This window comes from Colletotrichum aenigma, assembly GCF_013390185.1.
Source record: "Colletotrichum aenigma strain Cg56 chromosome Unknown KSG_Cg56_contig04, whole genome shotgun sequence".
NCBI classification, from domain to species: Eukaryota; Fungi; Ascomycota; class Sordariomycetes; order Glomerellales; family Glomerellaceae; genus Colletotrichum; species Colletotrichum aenigma.
The window spans coordinates 2,741,360-2,749,921 of record NW_023500910.1 but is presented as its reverse complement, the minus strand read 5'-3'; the positions used below and the strand labels follow the sequence as shown (position 1 = coordinate 2,749,921).

Genomic DNA, 8,562 nt, shown 5'->3' with positions numbered 1-8,562 from the left:
ACCGACCAAGGCAATTGTGGTTCTTCGCGCCCACCTTATTAGGACGGCTTAATTCTCATCCTGCCCTTTCCCCCTTTTTTTTTCTCGTGCTCCGCCCGAAGTAGTATCTCCCTCGCCAGGACCCGCCTTCGTGCTACCAATCCGTCGATAACTACCTGCTCGACAACACCTTCCAGCTCGATAACATCGTCCTATGCCAGCGACCATGTCGCGCGCGAATCCCCCCAACGCTTCGGGATCCCGAAAGATTTCGTTCAACGTGAGCGAACAGTATGACATCCAGGATGTCGTCGGCGAGGGTGCCTACGGAGTCGTCTGGTACGTCAAAGGCCCTTACCAAATCCTCGAGAGAGTTGCTGAACTGACCATGATTGCCTTAGCTCCGCGATACACAAACCATCCGGCCAAAAGGTGGCCATTAAGAAGATCACGCCGTTCGACCACTCCATGTTCTGTCTCCGTACCCTGCGTGAGATGAAACTCTTGAGATACTTCAACCATGAAAACATCATCTCCATTCTCGACATTCAGAAACCCCGAAGCTACGAGACCTTCAACGAGGTCTATCTAATCCAAGTAAGATACTCCGAGGCAATTGAAAAGCTTCATTGTGAAATTACTGACACACCATCGCAATTCAGGAACTCATGGAGACGGACATGCACCGCGTAATCCGAACTCAGGACCTATCCGACGACCATTGCCAATACTTTATCTACCAGACTCTGCGTGCCCTGAAGGCCATGCACTCGGCCAACGTTTTGCACCGTGATTTGAAGCCCTCCAACCTGCTCCTCAACGCCAACTGCGACCTGAAAGTCTGTGACTTTGGTCTGGCACGTTCCGCGGCGTCGCAGGAGGATAACTCAGGCTTCATGACGGAATACGTGGCGACGCGATGGTACCGCGCGCCAGAGATTATGCTGACGTTCAAGGAGTACACGAAAGCTATTGATGTGTGGTCGGTCGGCTGCATCTTGGCGGAAATGCTTAGCGGAAAGCCCCTGTTCCCCGGCAAGGACTGTAAGCCTCCTTCCCCCATCTGCGAATTGTTAAGGATCGCATGCCAATGATACTAATGGAAACCAGACCACCACCAATTGACACTCATCCTGGATGTACTGGGAACTCCAACCATGGAGGATTACTACGGAATCAAGTCCCGCCGCGCCAGAGAGTACATTCGCTCTCTTCCCTTCAAGAAAAAGGTTCCCTTCCGGACTTTGTTCCCCAAGACGTCCGACCTGGCTCTCGATCTTCTCGAAAAGCTCCTCGCATTCAACCCTGTTAAGCGCATCACGGTCGAGGACGCTCTGAAGCACCCCTACCTTGAGCCGTACCATGATCCCGACGATGAGCCTACCGCGCCTCCCATTCCGGAGGAGTTCTTTGATTTTGACAAGCACAAGGACAACCTAAGCAAGGAGCAGCTCAAGCAGTTGATTTACCAGGAGATTATGCGGTGAACAAGAGCATAAGATGGACGAAAGGGCTGTCGTCGGGACTTGTTGGTGGCGTTGCCAGGGCGCTGTGAGAGATGGATACAGAGCAAGGCACGAGAAGACGAACGAAAAGGGCACAGATGACTTTATAGACAGGCAAAGTGAGATGAGGACAATTAGGCCGCAAGGGTCTTCGAGGTTAGGAAATACAGAGGGACATATGCGAGGCGAGGCAGATCCGGCTGGAGCAAGCTAGATCGTTCATTGATGGATAAGCAAATATCTCTCGTCTAATTCTTTCCCTTTTTTTCTTCTTTTCGCCACTTCAGGGTCCACCTCCACTTCTCGTGTGCGAAGAACAACGGCGACGTCGTATACATTCGATATCCGCAGGCTAGTGGAACAACCAACGGCACTGGCACTACCTGATGCCTGCAGGCAGTTGGAAAAGGATTGCTTTGCTCAAGATGGCGGGTACTTGTATAAGGCGATTCGCAAAGAACGGCACACCAATGCATTCAGTTGATGTAATTCGAGGGTATCATTGTTTATATATATATAAACTTCGTAGTGACCGATAAGGCTAAGAATATCTGTCCACCGGCGGCACCCATTGCCCACGTTCTTTGTATGTTCCTTCTAGGTAGCCCAATCTCTTGAGGGCCGAGGTATCGTCTGCTTCCCCATGCGCGGGCAAAAAGCACAGCCTGTTCGCGCCTCCCACTTCTTCACACTCTTCAACTTGCACCCCCATCCTACATTCAGGCCAGTATCCAATTTAGGGGGGTTCGCAGCAGACGTGTCATGCTTGCGGCGCTCTGCTTTGCCTCAGTAGGACCTTGCTCTCCAGCTACTACGCATAAGAACAACACCATACGCTCCGTTTCGCCGTGTCTACCTAAAGCCGCAAGATGCTCCGTAATCAGTCTTTCGCGGGTTCTCTTTTCTCGGCGTGCTGTTTCCGCCGCGCCTGGTCGTTTCTCTCATTCTCGTGGATGGACGAGGTCCCCCGCCCTTGTTGTTTCTTTCTTTCTCTCTTTCTCCTCCCCCCTTTCCTTTATTTCCCCTGTTGTTGTTTTGTCGAACCCCCTCAAGCCCCCAACACCCAAAGCTCGACACCCAAGACACCAAACTTCTCGCCCTCGTCGCTGAGCGGCTCGTTACCAAACGTGTGGCTACGGCCGCTGTGGCCGCGGTCAAGGCTGTCATCAAGCCACAGACCGTAGTGCCCGTCGCCAGCGCCAACGCTCAGGAAGCCTGTCTCGCAGTTGATGTAGTAGTCGTTCACGCCCGAGTAGGGGAAGGCTTTGAAGCGAATCGAGTCGCTGGGTGCCGGGGACGGTTGGGCGCGGTCGTCATCGTTGAATGCTGAGCGGGTTGGGCTAGCCACAGTTGTTGAACGCGTGAGGTTGGTTGTGTCGGCAGAGGGCGGTGGTGGCAAGGGTGTGAGGGTGGAGGCGCGCCACAGGAAACATTCCCCATTTCCAAAGTATTTGGGTGCGGGGTGAGGGTATTCGGAGAGGTAGGCGCCGAAGGTCTGGTAAGCTGTTAGCAGGTGAAATCGTTTGCAGGTTCACGGCCCGCGTTGGAGCAATCAACTCACGCCACCAGCATCGTCTCTAATAACCAAGACGAAGCCAACACGCAGCCCTTGATACAAAGCTGCCTTTTGGTACAAGGTTGTCAGACTAGCCCCGTCTTGCTCCAGGCTGTATACCAGCTTCCAGTCCTCCATGATTCGTAGTCGTTCTGGCAGCATTATGCGGATTTCCTCGGCGACGCCAGTACTAAGCAATCGCGCGCTGAGTGGCGTGCTTTCCTTGAAGCCGTAAAGGACGATGGGATCCAGCGGTGGAGGGCGGAAGGGGCTCGCGGTACGTTTGATGTTGGCGGGCACAAACACCCCGTTGATGCCGTCCTTGAAGGCGCCGTGGGCCGTGGGCTCGGTGTACGCGTGAGCTAGGTGGGAGGACTCATGGTGATGGCTGTGGGGACCGTACGATTCGGGGATATCAGAGGAAAACCGACGAACGAGACCGGACCACATTGTCGATATCATGGAATTGGACAAGGAGGGGTTGGCGGACGAGTGTGTAGGTGTGTGTGCTCCGGATGAGGAGGGTGTTTCCGGGGGGCTTTGGTAAGCCATCGTGTGCGTTGAGCGTTGGCGAGGGTCTGTGGGAGGTGCAGGTTTATGGGCGGGAGAGATGGAGAAGGTTCGGTTTGATTGAGATGGCGTCGGTAGCAGAGATTTGGTGGAGGACATTCATTGACGGACGCGCGAGATGTACGGAAAAGCTGCCTACGTCAGGTAACTTGGTGGTAGGTCCAACGACCAGACGAAAACGACAGTAGTTGAATGGGGTAAGCAAGACAAGAAAGCAAGAAGGGTTGGCTGGCAGGCTGCCTAACGACATGTATGATAAAAAGCCAGGCCAGGCCAGGCCAGAGAAGATTAAGGTAAACGGGTTTGTCGGCGGCGCGACTATGGCTTTTTGGCCAACGGCGGTGAGTTCGGATCGGGTCCCGCTCGCCGTCTTGTTGCGAGTTGCTCTGCAGCAGTCGGGTGGTCCTTCAACGAGGACGTAGACGCGCCAGCGGGGGACGTGGGTTCGAAGGGCCTCTTTGCCTTGGCCCGCGATCACCTTGCTCGTTTGGGATACGGCAAGGGATAGCTACTATCGCACTGCCGTCGTTGTAGATGGTAACGTTCCTTTTGATGTTTCAACCATGGCAGCTGTATGACTGCTGTCGTCTACCTAGGTTGTATTGGAGCGTGTGCAGTGGGATGATGCGGGATCAGTGGCCAGTAGGGGGGGGGGGGGGGGGGGGGGGGCGGGGGAGACCTGACGTCGTTGGTGGCTACTGCATGCATCCTGTTTACCTACTACGACCCGTACAGCTATGAGGGGTAACCAACGTGCCAGCCAAGCGCCTCAGGGGTACTTCGTTCAGGTATCTTGCCCGGTGACCTATCGCCTACCTACTTGACAGAGACTTGCCTGCTTGGGATAAGCGTATGCCAGAGCTCGGTCAACCCAGCACTGGCTGCCAGCTGTCAGTCATGAGACCATAATTGCTTATCTATTATCAATTCAACTCCATCCTCGTTCCAAATGTCCCCGGCCACCCCCGGCCGGGCGTCCGGGAGCCCGGTCTCGTCTCCGGTAACGCACAAGTCACAGCCTTTGCAGCGGCCCATTATGTTGTAACCCGGCTCATTCACGCACAACGCATATCACAGCGCATCAAGAACAACTAGTAACTAATTAGTGTCGACTTGGTTTCACCCTTTTGTGAAATTGCTCTGACATAACTATTACCTTTAACAGGTTCGCTGCCTCAATCTGCGCCGCCTATGAGGGGTTTCCAGGGGCAGGCGAGAGGCAGCTTCTCTCATCAAGACTGAGTGATCGTAACAAGGAAAAGAGAGCAACAGGCACAGCATAACTGAACGTATGTGTCCGCCTCATTGTAACACCAAAACACCATGCCGGACCCGAACCTGGATCCATCCTTTTTCGGTATCTTCACATCTATCCTTTCATCAGGAACGCAGCGAACGACCAAGATGACCTCATTGCACCTGAGTCGTCGCCCCGTTCCACCATTGCGTATCGCATAACAAAAACCGTTTTCTCCCTTCAACCAGCTCCTTCATTCTTTGTACATGAATTGTGTTTCATGATGGTATATGACATATATCTCAGTGAAATGTTTTGTGGAAGCTTCTACAGAGCCTTGCCCACGCTTTGTTGACTTCCTTGGCTGGTCTGGCTCGGCCTGCGTCCCGGTTTGCGCTGCTCTCCCGGCCGGTAGCCGGCCACGGGGCTCTCGGCTTCGTACCGATATGCCGCGGGCCCGCCCGAAGGTCCGACGTCTGGACCCGGATCGCTCCACCCGTCCATGCTCACCCCGCTGCTGTACTTGGAGCTGAAGCTGTCGGATCGAGTGTGCGCTGACCCAGGTACACGCGGCGGCCCACCGCCAGCCTGGCTGTAGTTACTGCTAGCTGGCGTTGAGCGGTTGCCAAGCAACTCAGGCCGCTCCAAATCGAAAGGGTCAGAACGGAACTTGTTGCGTCTTGTTGAAAAGCTCTCGACGCTCTGCATTGAATCTCGGTACATTGAGTCCAGCCGGGGAGAGAACGTGGAACCACTTGGTGGCCGCGTCGTGTTGCCGCCAACCGACGTACCCCTGGATCGTCGGACGTCTGCTACATAAGTCGTTGGTGGCTTGACAGCCGCCGCTGGTGCCGAGATGGCATTGGAATCCGAAAAGGGGTTATTCGAAGACGGATTCGCCACGGCTAGAGGCGCGGGCTTCGCAGAGTCGTGTGGTAGCGCGTTGATATCGGAAAAGGGGTTGGCCGAGGCATTGTCGAAGTTAAGCCCCAAACCACCAAGGAAGTGATCGCCCGACCCAGCGCTACCCTTGCCTCGGCTGAGCCGCCTGCGCTGGGCCTCTCGTTCGACTTCTCTCTCATCCATCCCCAACAATGTTAAGAAGTCAGGCTGTCCGCCCGTGGCAGCCTTACGCTCCTTCATGTCGCGGGACGCGGCGAACGGATCCTTCTCAGCATTCTTGTCGCCTCGGAGGCGCCAGTTGAACTTCATGTCCGCTCTTAATCGTTCCCACCAGTCCTTCATCCGGTCCTTAGTTGTGACAACGTCGCGGGGACCTCCATGATTCGACATGGACGAGCTGTTCCGGCTGTGTTGAGAGATGTTCATGAACTGTGAGCGGCCGCCGGTAGAGCTACTATCACGATTGCGTGACACCAGGCCTCCCACTTGACCACGGAACCGATTGAAATTGTAGCCAAGGGCAGCTTTTAGTCTGGCTGTACGCGGCGTCGGTCCCAGGGATCCACGGTCGATAACAAACTTTTCGCCAGTCCTGAAGCTGGGATCCGTCGACAAAGGCGTGAGAAGCGTGCTCCGACGCTTCCTGAGCCATCGTTTTCTCCAGAACCATAGAAGGAAGCCAAGCAGGCCTATGACAGCCGCAGCACCCACTACGCTCGAAGCAATCACCACAGGTGTAGCCACGCCACCGGATCTGTTGCTGCCCTGTGAAGAAGGCTGACTACTCGCGGGAGCGTTATTGCCGTTCCCGGCCCCGGCCCCAGCCTCGCCCGCGGCAGTGCCAGGGTTGAGAACCGTAGGGGCAGCCGGCGCAGGGGTGCTTGAGCTTGCGGGTGGAGGGCTGACGTCGCTCAGCGCTGGCGGCGTCTGAGCCGGTTGCGTGGGGACTGCGTTGGCATCAGTCTGGCTGGTTCCTGGAGCGATTGGAGGTATGATGGGAGGAACGGAGGAGGATGAGGAAACAGGAGGCAGTTGAGCAGGAAGAGGCACACTTTGGGGGGGTATGCTAGGAATCTGCTGGAATGTAGGAATGGTTGCCGGTGGTTCCGCATCAACAAGTGGCGGCGTAGAAGAAGAGGAGGGTATGATGATGGGCAACGGAGGGTTAGAGACCACGGGAGCAGGCGGCGCTTGTGTCTGCTGTATTGGTGGTGGTGGTGGAGAAGAGGAAGTCGTCACTGGCGGTGGAGGGGGTGGTGCAGGAGGGGGTGGTAATGAGGAGCTCGTCGTACTCGCTGAACTGGTAGTCAATACTAGCGGCGGCGGCGGTGGTGATGTTGTTACCACGGGCGATGGCGGCGGCGGAGGAGGAGGAGGAGGAGCCACGGAGGGTGCGCTTGTTTGCGGCGGAGGCGGTGGAGGGGTCGACCGTGTCGTCGATGAAGTTGTCGATGTCGAGTGCGACGTACTCGTCGATTGTCGATTTTGGTTGCCCGATCTCGTCTTCGCCCCTTTCGGCACAGCCGTACACCTCTTTCCATTGAACGTCGTGATGAAGGCCCCCTCCGGGAGGTTTGATCGGTTTGGACTCGACATTGTCGTAGCGCGTTGCGATTCCAGTCGCAGAGAACCGTGGGGTTGAGAATCGAACAGTAGCCCCCAGCGAGGGAACGAAACAATGAAAAGACAAGAACTAGCAGAAGCCTAGCCGGCCATCTAGGTCGATCGGTAAAAGCTCATGAGGAACCTGGGTGAGAAGAAAACGCGGCCACGAGCCGATGGAGACGAGTCGGCGGAGTTGCTGTCTGGCGGAAGTTTATGAGCAAGAAGCGAACATTCAAAGGGCGAGACTTTGTCGTCGATGATGAGAAGCGGATAGTATACAGAGGGCGAAGTGGAATAGCCAGCTGGTCAGGCCGGGCAACTGTGGAATAGAGCAAGTCGACGCCAGCGGCGGTATCGTGAGAAGAATCGAAGGGCAGGTAGATCGAAAGTGGCGGGATGAGGAGGAAAAGGTAAAAAGATTGGGGTGATGGAAGTGTAAGAGGAACGAAGGAGGGTCAGGCAGGGTAAGGCATGGGGAGGCAGGGTATGGTACGGTAAGGGAAAAAAGGGCGTGGTGTGGTTTGGTTTGGAGTGGACTGCATCGGTAAGGTAGGGTCTGAGTCTTGACTGAGGCTCGCGGGATGTCTCTCCGATCGTGCGGGACAGGGACGGGGGCCACACACACTTCTTTCTGGGCCTCTCACAAACATACACCTCTATGCTACATGCGTGTTACATGGAACAGCATGGGCCACATCCATGATCGGGGGTGAGGATGGATGAGTACAGTCTGTACTATGGACGGAGAGAGGGGGACACACACACACAGAGAGAGAGAGAGAGAGAGAGAGAGAGAGAGAGAGGCAGAGGGGAAGGATGAGCATTGGACGGTAGGCGCCGAGCGACAGCGTTACTTCGCGTACCTCTCCTTACTTTAATCGAGGACGACCGAGGTGACAGACCCCAGACCCGGTCACAGACAGGCAAACAAGAACAGAGGCAGCGCCGAGGACGGCATGCAAGTTATTGGGACCGGGGCAGCGTGGTGCAGCGCAGTAGCAGCATCTGCAAGGCCATTACGGATACTTGGTGAGGTATTCTGGTGCTTCTGCAAGTGTTTTGCGCAAGGTGTCTCGACTGAATGCCGTAGTGCCGCGCCGTCAGGCCCGTAGTACGGACCAAAGGCATCGTGCCTCGACAAGGAGTGACTGACTGACTGACTACCAAGTCGTCGACTCGTAGCATGCGGATGCGGATGCAGTTGCAGA

The 8,562-nt window shown here is 55.7% G+C and overlaps 3 protein-coding genes across 3 annotated transcripts; 1 reads left to right on the top strand and 2 right to left on the bottom strand.

Moving 5' to 3' along the window:
* Nucleotides 1–205: 205 nt before the first annotated feature.
* MAPK (Mitogen-activated protein kinase) lies at nt 206–1,466 on the top strand (the record flags this gene model as incomplete). Its single annotated transcript, XM_037321875.1, has 4 exons — nt 206–318; nt 381–576; nt 642–1,023; nt 1,090–1,466. The coding sequence occupies 4 exons, from the start codon at nt 206–208 to the stop codon at nt 1,464–1,466; spliced, it is 1,068 nt and encodes a 355-aa protein (XP_037179248.1).
* Nucleotides 1,467–2,532: 1,066 nt separating this feature from the next.
* Nucleotides 2,533–3,489, bottom strand: OXR1-1 (Oxidation resistance protein 1; the record flags this gene model as incomplete). Its single annotated transcript, XM_037321874.1, has 2 exons — nt 2,533–2,979; nt 3,046–3,489. The coding sequence occupies 2 exons, from the start codon at nt 3,487–3,489 to the stop codon at nt 2,533–2,535; spliced, it is 891 nt and encodes a 296-aa protein (XP_037179245.1).
* Nucleotides 3,490–5,173: 1,684 nt separating this feature from the next.
* CGCA056_v006624 (uncharacterized protein) lies at nt 5,174–7,345 on the bottom strand (the record flags this gene model as incomplete). Its single annotated transcript, XM_037321873.1, has 3 exons — nt 5,174–6,696; nt 6,923–7,282; nt 7,339–7,345. 3 exons carry the CDS (start codon nt 7,343–7,345, stop codon nt 5,174–5,176), a joined length of 1,890 nt encoding a protein of 629 aa, XP_037179246.1.
* Between the last annotated feature and the right edge of the window lie 1,217 nt (nt 7,346–8,562).